Source organism: Thalassophryne amazonica, unplaced genomic scaffold, assembly GCF_902500255.1.
Source record: "Thalassophryne amazonica unplaced genomic scaffold, fThaAma1.1, whole genome shotgun sequence".
In the NCBI taxonomy this organism is placed as follows: Eukaryota; Metazoa; Chordata; class Actinopteri; order Batrachoidiformes; family Batrachoididae; genus Thalassophryne; species Thalassophryne amazonica.
Window position 1 is genome coordinate 101,785 of NW_022986318.1, and position 17,137 is coordinate 118,921.

At 38.8% G+C, this 17,137-nt stretch overlaps 1 protein-coding gene across 1 annotated transcript in view; it reads left to right on the top strand.

Moving 5' to 3' along the window:
• The window catches only part of LOC117506050 (dynamin-1-like), a gene marked incomplete at its 3' end in the record, with an annotated part of 113,801 nt that overhangs the window by 83,811 nt on the left and 12,853 nt on the right, over nt 1-17,137 (top strand). The window contains exons 8-9 of the mRNA XM_034165578.1: nt 13,094-13,232; nt 16,832-16,918. Coding sequence (XP_034021469.1) covers nt 13,094-13,232; nt 16,832-16,918 — 226 coding nt within the window. The remainder of the gene's footprint in view (nt 1-13,093; nt 13,233-16,831; nt 16,919-17,137) is intronic.

Genomic DNA, 17,137 nt, shown 5'->3' on the forward strand with positions numbered 1-17,137 from the left:
CATGTGTTCTGCATCTGTTCATCATGTATTCAACATCTGTTCATCATGTGTTCTGCATCTGTTCATCATGTATTCAATATGTGTTCATTATGTGTTCTGCATCTGTTCATCATGTATTCAACATCTGTTCATCATGTGTTCTGCATCTGTTCATCATGTATTCAACATCTGTTCATCATGTGTTCTGCATCTGTTCATCATGTATTCAATATGTGTTCATTATGTGTTCTGCATCTGTTCATCATGTATTCAACATCTGTTCATCATGTGTTCTGCATCTGTTCATCATGTATTCAATATGTGTTCATTATGTGTTCTGCATCTGTTCATCATGTATTCAATATCTGTTCATTATGTGTTCTGCATCTGTTCAACATGTATTCAACATCTGTTCATCATGTGTTCTGCATCTGTTCATCATGTATTCAATATGTGTTCATTATGTGTTCTGCATCTGTTCATCATGTATTCAACATCTGTTCATCATGTGTTCTGCATCTGTTCGTGTTCACCATCAGTTCAACATGTGTTCTGCATCTGTTCGTGTTCACCATCAGTTCAACATGTGTTCTGCATCTGTTCGTGTTCACCATCAGTTCAACGTGTTCTGTATCTGTTCATCATGTATTCAATATCTGTTCATTATGTGTTCTGCATCTGTTCAACATGTATTCAACATCTGTTCATCATGTGTTCTGCATCTGTTCGTGTTCACCATCAGTTCAACATGTGTTCTGCATCTGTTCGTGTTCACCATCAGTTCAACATGTGTTCTGCATCTGTTCGTGTTCACCATCAGTTCAACGTGTTCTGTATCTGTTCATCATGTATTCAATATCTGTTCATTATGTGTTCTGCATCTGTTCATCATGTATTCAATATCTGTTCATTATGTGTTCTGCATCTGTTCAACATGTATTCAACATCTGTTCATCATGTGTTCTGTATCTGTTCATCATGTATTCAATATCTGTTCATTATGTGTTCTGCATCTGTTCATCATGTATTCAACATCTGTTCATTATGTGTTCTGTATCTGTTCATCATGTATTCAATATCTGTTCATTATGTGTTCTGTATCTGTTCATCATGTATTCAATATCTGTTCATTATGTGTTCTGTATCTGTTCATCATGTATTCAATATCTGTTCATTATGTGTTCTGTATCTGTTCATCATGTATTCAATATCTGTTCATTATGTGTTCTGTATCTGTTCATCATGTATTCAATATGTGTTCATTATGTGTTCTGCATCTGTTCATCATGTATTCAACATCTGTTCATTATGTGTTCTGCATCTGTTCAACATGTATTCAACATCTGTTCATTATGTGTTCTGCATCTGTTCATCATGTATTCAATATCTGTTCATTATGTGTTCTGCATCTGTTCAACATGTATTCAATATCTGTTCATTATGTGTTCTGCATCTGTTCAACATGTATTCAACATCTGTTCATCATGTGTTCTGCATCTGTTCATCATGTATTCAATATCTGTTCATTATGTGTTCTGCATCTGTTCATCATGTATTCAATATCTGTTCATTATGTGTTCTGCATCTGTTCAACATGTATTCAATATCTGTTCATTATGTGTTCTGCATCTGTTCAACATGTATTCAACATCTGTTCATCATGTATTCAACATCTGTTCATTATGTGTTCTGCATCTGTTCAACATGTATTCAACATCTGTTCATTATGTGTTCTGTATCTGTTCATCATGTATTCAACATCTGTTCATTATGTGTTCTGCATCTGTTCAACATGTATTCAACATCTGTTCATTATGTGTTCTGTATCTGTTCATCATGTATTCAACATCTGTTCATTATGTGTTCTGCATCTGTTCAACATGTATTCAATATCTGTTCATTATGTGTTCTGCATCTGTTCAACATGTATTCAACATCTGTTCATCATGTGTTCTGCATCTGTTCATCATGTATTCAACATCTGTTCATTATGTGTTCTGCATCTGTTCAACATGTATTCAATATGTGTTCATTATGTGTTCTGCATCTGTTCAACATGTATTCAACATCTGTTCATTATGTGTTCTGCATCTGTTCAACATGTATTCAACATCTGTTCATTATGTGTTCTGTATCTGTTCATCATGTATTCAATATCTGTTCATTATGTGTTCTGCATCTGTTCAACATGTATTCAACATCTGTTCATTATGTGTTCTGTATCTGTTCAACATGTATTCAACATCTGTTCATTATGTGTTCTGTATCTGTTCATCATGTATTCAACATCTGTTCATCATGTGTTCTGCATCTGTTCAACATGTATTCAATATCTGTTCATTATGTGTTCTGCATCTGTTCAACATGTATTCAACATCTGTTCATCATGTGTTCTGCATCTGTTCAACATGTATTCAATATCTGTTCATTATGTGTTCTGCATCTGTTCGTGTTCACCATCAGTTCAACATGTGTTCTGCATCTGTTCATGTTCAACATCAGTTCAACGTGTTCTGTATCTGTTCAACATGTGTTCAACATCAGTTCAACATGTGTTCAACATGTATTCAACATGTGTTCAACATCAGTTCAACATGTATTCAACATGTGTTCAAAATGTATTCAACATGTGTGCAACATCTGTTCATCTGTTCAACATGTGTTCAACATGTATTCAACATGTGTTCAACATGTATTCAACATTTGTTCAACATGTGTTGTGTATCTGTTCAACATGTGCTCATCAGTTCAACATGTGTTCTGCATCTGTTCAACATCTGTTCAACGTGTGTTCAACATCAGTTCAACATGTGTTCAACATGTATTCAACATGTATTCAACATGTGTTCAACATCAGTTCAACATGTATTCAACATTTGTTCAACATGTGTTCTATATCTGTTCAACATGTGCTCAACATCAGTTCAACATGTGTTCTGCATCTGTTCAACATGTATTCAACATCAGTTCAACATGTATTCAACATCAGTTCAACATGTTCTGCATCTGTTCAACATGTGTTCAACATATGTTCAACATCTGTTAAACACGTGTTCAACATGTATTCAACATCTGTTCATCATGTGTTCTGCCTCTGTTCAATATGTGTTCAAAAATCAGTTCAACATGTGTTCAACATCAGTTTGTGTTCATCATGTGTTCAACATGTATTCAACATGTGTTCAACATGTATTAAACACATGTTCATTTTGTGTTCAACCTCTGTTCATCATGTGTTCAACATCTGTCCATCATGTGTTTATCATGTGTTCAGCATCTGTTATGTGTTCAACCTCTGTTCATCATGTGTTCAACATCTGTTCAACATGTGTTCAACCTCTGTTCAGCATCTGTTCAACATGTGTTCAGCATCTGTTCACGTGTTCTGCATCTGATAATGTGTTCAACATGTGTTCATCATCTGTTCAGCATTTGTTCTGCATGTGTTCAACATATGTTCTTCATCTGTTCAGCATGTGCTCTGCATCTGTTCAACATGTGTTCAACATCAGTTCAACATGTGTTCAACATGTATTCAACATCTGTTCAACATGTGTTCAACATCAGTTCAACATGTGTTCTGCATCTGTTCAACATGTGTTCTGCATCTGTTCAACATGTGTTCAACATCAGTTCAACAAGTGTTCAACATGTATTCAACATTTGTTCAACATGTGTTCTGTATCTGTTCAACATGTGTTCAACATGTATTCAACATCTGTTCAACATGTGTTCAACATCAGTTCAACAAGTGTTCAACATGTATTCAACATTTGTTCAACATGTGTTCTGTATCTGTTCAACATGTATTCAACATCTGTTCAACATGTGCCAACATCAGTTCATCATGTGTTCTGCATCTGTTCAACATGTGTTCAACATGTATTCAACATCTGTTCAACATGTGTTCAACATCAGTTCAACATGTGTTCAACATCAGTTCAACATCTGTTCAACATGTGTTCAGCATCTGTTCACGTGTTCTGCATCTGATAATGTGTTCAACATGTGTTCATCATCTGTTCAGCATGTGTTCTGCACGTGTTCAACATATGTTCTTCATCTGCTCAGCATGTGCTCTGTATCTGTTCAACATCTGTTCATCACGTGTTCTGCATCTGTTCAACATGTGGTCAACCTCTGTTCAACATCTGTCCATCATGTGTTCAACCTCTGTTCAACTTGTGTTCAGCATCTGTTCTCGTGTTCTGCATCTGATAATGTGTTCAACATGTGTTCATCATCTGTTCAGCATGTGTTGTGCATGTGTTCAACATGTGTTCTTCATCTGCTCAGCATGTGCTCTGTATCTGTTCAACATCTGTTCATCACTTGTTCTGCATCTGTTCAACATGTGGTCAACCTCTGTTCAACATCTGTTCAGCATCTGTTCAACATGTGTTCAACATGTATTCAACATCTGTTCAACATGTGTTCAACATCAGTTCAACAAGTGTTCAACATGTATTCAACATTTGTTCAACATGTGTTCTGTATCTGTTCAACATGTATTCAACATCTGTTCAACATGTGCCAACATCAGTTCATCATGTGTTCTGCATCTGTTCAACATGTGTTCAACATGTATTCAACATCTGTTCAACATGTGTTCAACATCAGTTCAACATGTGTTCAACATCAGTTCAACATCTGTTCAACATGTGTTCAGCATCTGTTCACGTGTTCTGCATCTGATAATGTGTTCAACATGTGTTCATCATCTGTTCAGCATGTGTTCTGCACGTGTTCAACATATGTTCTTCATCTGCTCAGCATGTGCTCTGTATCTGTTCAACATCTGTTCATCACGTGTTCTGCATCTGTTCAACATGTGGTCAACCTCTGTTCAACATCTGTCCATCATGTGTTCAACCTCTGTTCAACTTGTGTTCAGCATCTGTTCTCGTGTTCTGCATCTGATAATGTGTTCAACATGTGTTCATCATCTGTTCAGCATGTGTTCTGCACGTGTTCAACATATGTTCTTCATCTGCTCAGCATGTGCTCTGTATCTGTTCAACATCTGTTCAACATGTGGTCAACCTCTGTTCAACATCTGTTCAGCATCTGTTCAACATGTGTTCAGCATCTGTTCACGTGTTCTGCATCTGATAAACATCTGTTCAATATGTGTTCTGTATCAATCAATCAATCAGTTTTTTTATATAGCGCCAAATCACAACAAACAGTTGCCCCAAGGCGCTTTATATTGTAAGGCAAGGCCATACAATAATGATGTAAAACCCCAACGGTCAAAACGACCCCCTGTGAGCAAGCACTTGGCTACAGTGGGAAGGAAAAACTCCCTTTTAACAGGAAGAAACCTCCAGCAGAACCAGGCTCAGGGAGGGGCAGTCTTCTGCTGGGACTGGTTGGGGCTGAGGGAGAGAACCAGGAAAAAGACATGCTGTGGAAGGGAGCAGAGATCAATCACTAATGATTAAATGCAGAGTGGTGCATACAGAGCAAAAAGAGAAAGAAACAGTGCATCATGGGAACCCCCCAGCAGTCTAAGTCTATAGCAGCATAACTAAGGGATGGTTCAGGGTCACCTGATCCAGCCCTAACTATAAGCTTTAGCAAAAAGGAAAGTTTTAAGCCTAATCTTAAAAGTAGAGAGGGTGTCTGTCTCCCTGATCTGAATTGGGAGCTGGTTCCACAGGAGAGGAGCCTGAAAGCTGAAGGCTCTGCCTCCCATTCTACTCTTACAAACCCTAGGAACTACAAGTAAGCCTGCAGTCTGAGAGCGAAGCGCTCTATTGGGGTGATATGGTACTACGAGGTCCCTAAGATAAGATGGGACCTGATTATTCAAAACCTTATAAGTAAGAAGAAGAATTTTAAATTCTATTCTAGAATTAACAGGAAGCCAATGAAGAGAGGCCAATATGGGTGAGATATGCTCTCTCCTTCTAGTCCCCGTCAGCACTCTAGCTGCAGCATTTTGAATTAACTGAAGGCTTTTTAGGGAACTTTTAGGACAACCTGATAATAATGAATTACAATAGTCCAGCCTAGAGGAAATAAATGCATGAATTAGTTTTTCAGCATCAGCATGTATCTGTTCAACATCTATTCGTCATGTGTTGTGCATCTGTTCAACATGTGTTCAACATCAGTTCAACATGTATTCAACATTAGTTCAACATGTGTTCAACATCAGTTCAACATGTGTTCAACATCAGTTCAACATGTATTCAACATGTGCTCATCATCTGTTCATTATGTGTTCTTCATCTGTTCATCATGTGTTCTGCATCTGTTCGTGTTCACCATCAGTTCAACATGTGTTCAACATGTACTCAACATCTGCTCAACATGTGTTCAACATCAGTTCGTGTTCTGTATCTGTTCAACATGTGCTCGACATCTGTTCATCATGTGTTCTGCATCTGTTCAACATGTATTCAACATCTGTTCATCATGTGTTCTGCATCTGTTCAACATGTATTCAACATCTGTTCATCATGTGTTCTGCATCTGTTCAACATGTGTTCAACATCAGTTCAACATGTATTCAAAATGTTGCATCTGTTCATCATGTGTTCTGCATCTGTTCGTGTTCACCATCAGTTCAACATGTGTTCAACATGTACTCAACATCTGTTCAACATGTGTTCAACATCAGTTCGTGTTCCGTATCTGTTCAACATGTGCTCGACATCTGTTCATCATGTGTTCTGCATCAGTTCGTGTTCCGTATCTGTTCAACATGTGTTCAACATCAGTTCGTGTTCCGTATCTGTTCAACATGTGCTCGACATCTGTTCATCATGTGTTCTGCATCTGTTCAACATGTATTCAAGATCTGTTCATCATGTGTTCTGCATCTGTTCAACATGTATTCAACATCTGTTCATCATGTGTTCTGCATCTGTTCATCATGTATTCAATATCTGTTCATTATGTGTTCTGCATCTGTTCAACATGTATTCAACATCTGTTCATCATGTGTTCTGCATCTGTTCATCATGTATTCAATATGTGTTCATTATGTGTTCTGCATCTGTTCATCATGTATTCAACATCTGTTCATCATGTGTTCTGCATCTGTTCGTGTTCACCATCAGTTCAACATGTGTTCTGCATCTGTTCGTGTTCACCATCAGTTCAACGTGTTCTGTATCTGTTCATCATGTATTCAATATCTGTTCATTATGTGTTCTGCATCAGTTCGTGTTCACCATCAGTTCAACGTGTTCTGTATCTGTTCATCATGTATTCAATATCTGTTCATCATGTGTTCTGCATCAGTTCGTGTTCCGTATCTGTTCAACATGTGTTCAACATCAGTTCGTGTTCCGTATCTGTTCAACATGTGCTCGACATCTGTTCATCATGTGTTCTGCATCTGTTCAACATGTATTCAAGATCTGTTCATCATGTGTTCTGCATCTGTTCAACATGTATTCAACATCTGTTCATCATGTGTTCTGCATCTGTTCATCATGTATTCAATATCTGTTCATTATGTGTTCTGCATCTGTTCAACATGTATTCAACATCTGTTCATCATGTGTTCTGCATCTGTTCATCATGTATTCAATATGTGTTCATTATGTGTTCTGCATCTGTTCATCATGTATTCAACATCTGTTCATCATGTGTTCTGCATCTGTTCGTGTTCACCATCAGTTCAACATGTGTTCTGCATCTGTTCGTGTTCACCATCAGTTCAACGTGTTCTGTATCTGTTCATCATGTATTCAATATCTGTTCATTATGTGTTCTGCATCTGTTCATTATGTGTTCTGTATCTGTTCATCATGTATTCAATATCTGTTCATTATGTGTTCTGCATCTGTTCAACATGTATTCAATATGTGTTCATTATGTGTTCTGCATCTGTTCATCATGTATTCAACATCTGTTCATCATGTGTTCTGCATCTGTTCATCATGTATTCAATATGTGTTCATTATGTGTTCTGCATCTGTTCATCATGTATTCAACATCTGTTCATCATGTGTTCTGCATCTGTTCATCATGTATTCAATATGTGTTCATTATGTGTTCTGCATCTGTTCATCATGTATTCAACATCTGTTCATCATGTGTTCTGCATCTGTTCGTGTTCACCATCAGTTCAACATGTGTTCTGCATCTGTTCGTGTTCACCATCAGTTCAACGTGTTCTGTATCTGTTCATCATGTATTCAATATCTGTTCATTATGTGTTCTGTATCTGTTCATCATGTATTCAATATCTGTTCATTATGTGTTCTGCATCTGTTCAACATGTATTCAACATCTGTTCATCATGTGTTCTGCATCTGTTCATCATGTATTCAATATCTGTTCATTATGTGTTCTGCATCTGTTCATCATGTATTCAACATCTGTTCATCATGTGTTCTGCATCTGTTCATCATGTATTCAATATCTGTTCATTATGTGTTCTGCATCTGTTCATCATGTATTCAATATCTGTTCATTATGTGTTCTGCATCTGTTCAACATGTATTCAATATCTGTTCATTATGTGTTCTGTATCTGTTCATCATGTATTCAATATCTGTTCATTATGTGTTCTGCATCTGTTCAACATGTATTCAACATCTGTTCATCATGTGTTCTGCATCTGTTCATCATGTATTCAATATCTGTTCATTATGTGTTCTGCATCTGTTCATCATGTATTCAACATCTGTTCATCATGTGTTCTGCATCTGTTCATCATGTATTCAATATCTGTTCATTATGTGTTCTGCATCTGTTCAACATGTATTCAATATCTGTTCATTATGTGTTCTGCATCTGTTCATCATGTATTCAATATCTGTTCATCATGTGTTCTGCATCTGTTCATCATGTATTCAATATCTGTTCATTATGTGTTCTGCATCTGTTCAACATGTATTCAATATCTGTTCATTATGTGTTCTGCATCTGTTCATCATGTATTCAATATCTGTTCATTATGTGTTCTGTATCTGTTCATCATGTATTCAATATCTGTTCATTATGTGTTCTGCATCTGTTCATCATGTATTCAATATCTGTTCATTATGTGTTCTGTATCTGTTCATCATGTATTCAACATCTGTTCATTATGTGTTCTGTATCTGTTCATCATGTATTCAATATCTGTTCATTATGTGTTCTGCATCTGTTCAACATGTATTCAACATCTGTTCATCATGTGTTCTGCATCTGTTCATCATGTATTCAATATCTGTTCATTATGTGTTCTGCATCTGTTCATCATGTATTCAATATCTGTTCATTATGTGTTCTGCATCTGTTCATCATGTATTCAACATCTGTTCATTATGTGTTCTGCATCTGTTCAACATGTATTCAATATGTGTTCATTATGTGTTCTGCATCTGTTCAACATGTATTCAACATCTGTTCATTATGTGTTCTGCATCTGTTCAACATGTATTCAACATCTGTTCATTATGTGTTCTGTATCTGTTCATCATGTATTCAATATCTGTTCATTATGTGTTCTGCATCTGTTCAACATGTATTCAACATCTGTTCATTATGTGTTCTGTATCTGTTCATCATGTATTCAACATCTGTTCATCATGTGTTCTGCATCTGTTCAACATGTATTCAATATCTGTTCATTATGTGTTCTGCATCTGTTCAACATGTATTCAACATCTGTTCATCATGTGTTCTGCATCTGTTCAACATGTATTCAACATCTGTTCATCATGTGTTCTGCATCTGTTCAACATGTATTCAATATCTGTTCATTATGTGTTCTGCATCTGTTCAACATGTATTCAACATCTGTTCATCATGTGTTCTGCATCTGTTCATGTTCAACATCAGTTCAACGTGTTCTGTATCTGTTCAACATGTGTTCTGCATCTGTTCAACATGTGTTCTGTATCTGTTCAACATGTGTTCTGTATCTGTTCAACATGTGCTCAACATCAATCAATCAATCAATTTTTTTATATAGCGCCAAATCACAACAAACAGTTGCCCCAAGGCGCTTTATATTGTAAGGCAAGGCCATACAATAATTATGTAAAACCCCAACGGTCAAAACGACCCCCTATGAGCAAGCACTTGGCTACAGTGGGAAGGAAAAACTCCCTTTTAACAGGAAGAAACCTCCAGCAGAACCAGGCTCAGGGAGGGGCAGTCTTCTGCTGGGACTGGTTGGGGCTGAGGGAGAGAACCAGGAAAAAGACATGCTGTGGAGGGGAGCAGAGATCGATCACTAATGATTAAATGCAGAGTGGTGCATACAGAGCAAAAAGAGAAAGAAACAGTGCATCATGGGAACCCCCCAGCAGTCTAAGTCTATAGCAGCATAACTAAGGGATGGTTCAGGGTCACCTGATCCAGCCCTAACTATAAGCTTTAGCAAAAAGGAAAGTTTTAAGCCTAATCTTAAAAGTAGAGAGGGTGTCTGTCTCCCTGATCTGAATTGGGACCTGGTTCCACAGGAGAGGAGCCTGAAAGCTGAAGGCTCTGCCTCCCATTCTACTCTTACAAACCCTAGGAACTACAAGTAAGCCTGCAGTCTGAGAGCGAAGCGCTCTATTGGGGTGATATGGTACTACGAGGTCCCTAAGATAAGATGGGACCTGATTATTCAAAACCTTATAAGTAAGAAGAAGAATTTTAAATTCTATTCTAGAATTAACAGGAAGCCAATGAAGAGAGGCCAATATGGGTGAGATATGCTCTCTCCTTCTAGTCCCCGTCAGTACTCTAGCTGCAGCATTTTGAATTAACTGAAGGCTTTTTAGGGAACTTTTAGGACAACCTGATAATAATGAATTACAATAGTCCAGCCTAGAGGAAATAAATGCATGAATTAGTTTTTCAGCATCACTCTGAGACAAGACCTTTCTGATTTTAGAGATATTGCGTAAATGCAAAAAAGCAGTCCTACATATTTGTTTAATATGCGCTTTGAATGACATATCCTGATCAAAAATGACTCCAAGATTTCTCACAGTATTACTAGAGGTCAGGGTAATGCCATCCAGAGTAAGGATCTGGTTAGACACCATGTTTCTAAGATTTGTGGGGCCAAGTACAATAACTTCAGTTTTATCTGAGTTTAAAAGCAGGAAATTAGAGGTCATCCATGTCTTTATGTCTGTAAGACAATCCTGCAGTTTAGCTAATTGGTGTGTGTCCTCTGGCTTCATGGATAGATAAAGCTGGGTATCATCTGCGTAACAATGAAAATTTAAGCAATACCATCTAATAATACTGCCTAAGGGAAGCATGTATAAAGTGAATAAAATTGGTCCTAGCACAGAACCTTGTGGAACTCCATAATTAACTTTAGTCTGTGAAGAAGATTCCCCATTTACATGAACAAATTGTAATCTATTAGACAAATATGATTCAAACCACCGCAGTGCAGTGCCTTTAATACCTATGGCATGCTCTAATCTCTGTAATAAAATTTTATGGTCAACAGTATCAAAAGCAGCACTGAGGTCTAACAGAACAAGCACAGAGATGAGTCCACTGTCCGAGGCCATAAGAAGATCATTTGTAACCTTCACTAATGCTGTTTCTGTACTATGATGAATTCTAAAACCTGACTGAAACTCTTCAAATAGACCATTCCTCTGCAGATGATCAGTTAGCTGTTTTACAACTACCCTTTCAAGAATTTTTGAGAGAAAAGGAAGGTTGGAGATTGGCCTATAATTAGCTAAGATAGCTGGGTCAAGTGATGGCTTTTTAAGTAATGGTTTAATTACTGCCACCTTAAAAGCCTGTGGTACATAGCCAACTAACAAAGATAGATTGATCATATTTAAGATCGAAGCATTAAATAATGGTAGGGCTTCCTTGAGCAGCCTGGTAGGAATGGGGTCTAATAAACATGTTGATGGTTTGGATGAAGTAACTAATGAAAATAACTCAGACAGAACAATCGGAGAGAAAGAGTCTAACCAAATACCGGCATAACTGAAAGCAGCCAAAGATAACGATACGTCTTTGGGATGGTTATGAGTAATTTTTTCTCTAATAGTTAAAATTTTGTTAGCAAAGAAAGTCATGAAGTCATTACTAGTTAAAGTTAATGGAATACTCAGCTCAATAGAGCTCTGACTCTTTGTCAGCCTGGCTACAGTGCTGAAAAGAAACCTGGGGTTCTTATTTTCTTAAATTAGTGATGAGTAGAAAGATGTCCTAGCTTTACGGAGGGCTTTTTTTATAGAGCAACAGACTCTTTTTCCAGGCTAAGTGAAGATCTTCTAAATTAGTGAGACGCCATTTCCTCTCCAACTTACGGGTTATCTGCTTTAAGCTACGAGTTTGTGAGTTATACCACGGAGTCAGACACTTCTGATTTAAAGCTCTCTTTTTCAGAGGAGCTACAGCATCCAAAGTTGTCTTCAATGAGGATGTAAAACTATTGACGAGATACTCTATCTCCCTTACAGAGTTTAGGTAGCTACTCTGCACTGTGTTGGTATATGGCATTAGAGAACATAAAGAAGGAATCATATCCTTAAACCTAGTTACAGCGCTTTCTGAAAGACTTCTAGTGTAATGAAACTTATTCCCCACTGCTGGGTAGTCCATCAGTAAATGTAAATGTTATTAAGAAATGATCAGACAGAAGGGAGTTTTCAGGGAATACTGTTAAGTCTTCTATTTCCATACCATAAGTCAGAACAAGATCTAAGATATGATTAAAGTGGTGGGTGGACTCATTTACTTTTTGAGCAAAGCCAATAGAGTCTAATAATAGATTAAATGCAGTGTTGAGGCTGTCATTCTCAGCATCTGTGTGGATGTTAAAATCGCCCACTATAATTATCTTATCTGAGCTAAGCACTAAGTCAGACAAAAGGTCTGAAAATTCACAGAGAAACTCACAGTAACGACCAGGTGGACGATAGATAATAACAAATAAAACTGGTTTTTGGGACTTCCAATTTGGATGGACAAGACTAAGAGTCAAGCTTTCAAATGAATTAAAGCTCTGTCTGGGTTTTTGATTAATTAATAAGCTGGGATGGAAGATTGCTGCTAATCCTCCGCCCCGGCCCGTGCTACGAGCATTCTGACAGTTAGTGTGACTCGGGGGTGTTGACTCATTTAAACTAACATCTAACTAACCCTAACCCTAACATGATTTTTATTCTGATCCAGTTTTCTTCCTCAGGACGGGTCTGTTCACTCCTGATATGGCCTTCGAGACGATTGTCAAGCGACTCATCACTCAGCTAAAAGAACCATGTCAGAAATGTGTGGACTTAGTGATGGCTGAGCTCGTCAACACCGTGAGGCAGTGCACGCAGAAGGTACCACATGGTGCCAGATCACTCCCATGCTGCCTGAGTTATGACTGTCACATGAGTAAGGTCAAACCTCACTGACACCCCTGAGCAAGAACATAGGAAGCAACAGTGGTCAGGAAAACTCCCTCTGCCATTTTATCAGGAAGAAGCCTCAAGCAGACCAGACTCAGAGGGGCGGCCCACCGCTGAGACCAAACTAACAATAACAGAGACCAGAAAACAAACAAACAAAAAAACCCAAACACGAGAGGGATGCAAACATTAATCAAGTTGAGCAGCACAACCACATCCAGTCAGACCGGATAAATCCACAACATCTCGACTTCTGGTCGTCATTGTGATACTGTATTGCCCCGGTTATGGTTGTCATCCGCATGGTGTCATTCACACTTCATCCATTCATTCATCATGCAACTGTGGAACTCTCCGGTCTCAGTCTCAGCAGCAGTACCTCAGAGGGACAGAAAAAAAGAGCAGAAACAGTCAAATGGAATTACCAGCACCTAAGGCTTTAGTTTTGTTGGCAATAAATCAACAGAGAAGTAGAGAGGTACTAATGTGGTTGGCGCCAGCTTGAACTGAGCTTCACTAACACTTGAAAGGACATGAGAGGTTCAACACTACTCACACGTCAGCCATACGGAAGAGAGGAAGATTTGAAAGACTCCACAGAATCCAACTGATATTAATTTTAACAGAGTTTGTTCCATAAAACAGGCAATGACAAGAGAACACTCTGTGGCCTGCTGACTTCTTTTTAACTCTAGAGACACATGGTAATCTTGCCTTCTGAGAATGCAGATCATGAGCTGGTATGTAAGGTTTGGGCAGCTAGGTAGGGAGGCACTAGTCTGAATGATTTTGTAAGTTAGCAATAAAACTTTACATGTTCAACCTCGCAGGGACAGGAAGCCAGTGAAGAGAGGCCAAAGTCAGGGTAATATGGTCAAACCTTCTGCTTCTAGTCAAAGTTCTCGCAGCAGTATTTTGAACCAGTTCTTCTGTCGCATGCAGTTTGATGCACGTCTCTTCCTGTCAAAGAGTTCCCAGTTTCCTGTCTTTGATTCCCTGTTTCCTGTCTTTGATCCTCTGTTTCCTGTCTTTGATCCTCTGTTTCCTGTTTTTGATTCCCTGTTTCCTGTCTTTGATTCATGATATCCTGTGTTTGGTTCCTGGGTTCTTGTGTTTGTTCTTGGTTTCCTGTCTGCGATACATGGTTTCCTGTCTGTGGTTCCTGGTTTCTTGTCTGTGATTCATGGTTTCCTGTTTGTGGTTCCTGGTGTCTTTGGTTGCTGGTTTCTTGTCTGTGATTCATGGTTTCCTGTCTGTTGTTCCAGGTTTCCTGTTTGTGATTCTGATTTCCTGTCTGTAATTCATGGTTTCTTGTCTCTGGTTTCTAGTTTCCTGTCTGCAATTCATGGTTTTCTGTCTTTGGTTCCTGGTTTCCTGTCTGTGATTCATGGTCTCCTGTCTTTGGTTTCTGGTTTCCTTTCTGTGATTCATGTCTCCTGTCTTTGGTTCCTGGTTTCCTGTCTTTGGTTCCTGGTTTCCTGTCTGTGATTCATGTTTCCCTGTCAGTGATTCATGAATTCCTGTCTTTGGTTCCTGGTTTCCTGTCTGTGATTCATGGTTTCCCATCTTTGAGTCCTGGTTTCCTGTCTTTGATTCTCGGCTTCCTGTCTTTGATTCCCTGTTTCCTGTCATTAATTCATGATGTCCTGGTTTCCTGTCTGTGATACAGGATTTCCTGGCTTTGGTTCCTGGTTTCCTGTCTGTGATTCATGGTTTCCTGTCTGTGGTTCCTGGTTTGTTGTCTGTGATTCATGCTTCCCTGTTTGTGATTCATGGTCTCCTGTCTTTTTTCTTTGTCTTTTTCTTTTCTTTGGTGCCTGGTTTCCTGTCTGTGATACATGGTTTCCTGTCTTTGGTTCATGGTTTCCTGTCTGTGATACATGGTTTCCTGTCTCTAGTTCCTGGTTTCTTGTCTTTGATTCATAGTTTCCTGTCTTTGATTCATGATATCCTGTGTTTGTTTCCTGGGTTCTTGTGTTTTGTTCCTGGTTTTCTGTCTTTGGTTCATGACTTCTTGTCTTGGATTCATGATGTCCTGTGTTTGATTCCTGGTTTCCTGTCTTTGGTTCCTGGTTTCCTCTCTGTGATTCAGGGTTTCCTGGCTTTGGTTTCTGGTTTCCTGTCTGTGATTCATGGTTTCCTGTCTGTGGTTCCTGGTTTCTTGTCTGTGATTCATGCTTCCCTGTTTGTGATTCATGGTCTCCTGTCTTTTTTCTTTGTCTTTTTCTTTTCTTTGGTGCCTGGTTTCCTGTCTGTGATACATGGTTTCCTGTCTTTGGTTCATGGTTTCCTGTCTGTGATACATGGTTTACTGTCTCTAGTTCCTGGTTTCTTGTCTTTGATTCATAGTTTCCTGTCTTTGATTCATGATATCCTGTGTTTGATTCCTGGGTTCTTGTGTTTTGTTCCTGGTTTTCTGTCTTTGGTTCATGACTTCTTGTCTCTGATTCATGATGTCCTGTGTTTGATTCCTGGTTTCCTGTCTTTGGTTCCTGGTTTCCTGTCTGTGATTCATGGTTTCCTGTCTGTGATTCATGGTTTCCTGTCTGTGATTCATGGTTTCCTGTCTGTCGTTCCTGGTTTCCTGTCTTTGGTTCATGGTATCCTGTCTTTGGTTGCTGGTTTCCTGTCTGTGGGTCCTGGTGTCTTTGGGTGCTGGTTTCTTGTCTATGATTCATGGTTTCCTGTCTGTGGTTCCTGGTTTCCTGTCTGTGATTCTGATTTCCTGTATGTAAATCATGGTTTCTTGTCTGTGGTTCCTGGTTTCCTGTCTTTGGTTGCTGGTTTCTTGTCTGTGATTCATGGTTTCCTGTCTGTGGTTCCTGGTGTCTTTGGTTGCTGGTTTCTTGTCAGTGATTCATGAATTCCTGTCTTTGGCTCCCGGTTTCCTGTCTGTGATTCATGGTCTCCTGTCTTTAGTTTGTGGTTTCCTGTCTATGATTCATGATGTCCTGTGTTTGAATCCTGGTTTCCTGTCTGTGGTTCCTGGTTTCTTGTCTTTGGTTCATGGTTTCCTGTTTTTGGTTCCTGGTTTCCTGTCTGTGATACTGGGTTTTCTGGCTTTGGTTCCTGGTTTCCTGTCTGTGATTCATGGTCTCCTGTCTTTGGTTCCTGGTTTCCTGTCTTTGGTTCATGGTATCCTGTCTGTGATACATGTTTCCTGTCTCTAGTTCCTGGTTCCCTGTGTTTGATTCCTGGTTTCCTGTCTGTGATTCCTGGTTTCCTGTCTGTGATTCATGGTTTCCTGTCTGTCAGTCATGGTTTCCTGTCTTTAGTTCCTGGTTTCCTGTCTATGATTCATGGTTTTCCTGTCTTTCGTTCATGGTTTCCTGTCTGTGGTTTCTGGTTTCCTGTCTGTGGTTCCTGGTTTCCTGTATTTTTCTTTGTCTCGATGATAAACTCTGAAAATGCTCAAAAGTTATATTTTAAAAAATATGCCATTTTTGGTTTTGTGTTTCCTGTCATGATTCTGCGGTCACACAGTGGCTTTCTGAAAGCTCTTTGATGTTTGACCACTTCCTGTCTGGCAGTTGGCTCAGTATCCGATGCTGCGAGAGGAGATGGAGCGAATCGTCACTCAGCACATCAGAGACCGAGAAAGTCACACCAAAGGCCAGGTAGGGCCGACAGTCACTAACATTTCCAACAAACCTCAGCCTACATTTGTCCTGTCCTGGTTTCCAGTTGACCATGAAGCTACGACTAGTGTTTCGAGTCACATTCTAAATTGCCTTTGCATCAGTGTACAGCGATGAAATGACAAAAATAACTGTCCAAATACTGATTGAACATAAAGGCTCGAAACTGAGGTGGATTTATTTAGTGTTGCTCAGAAC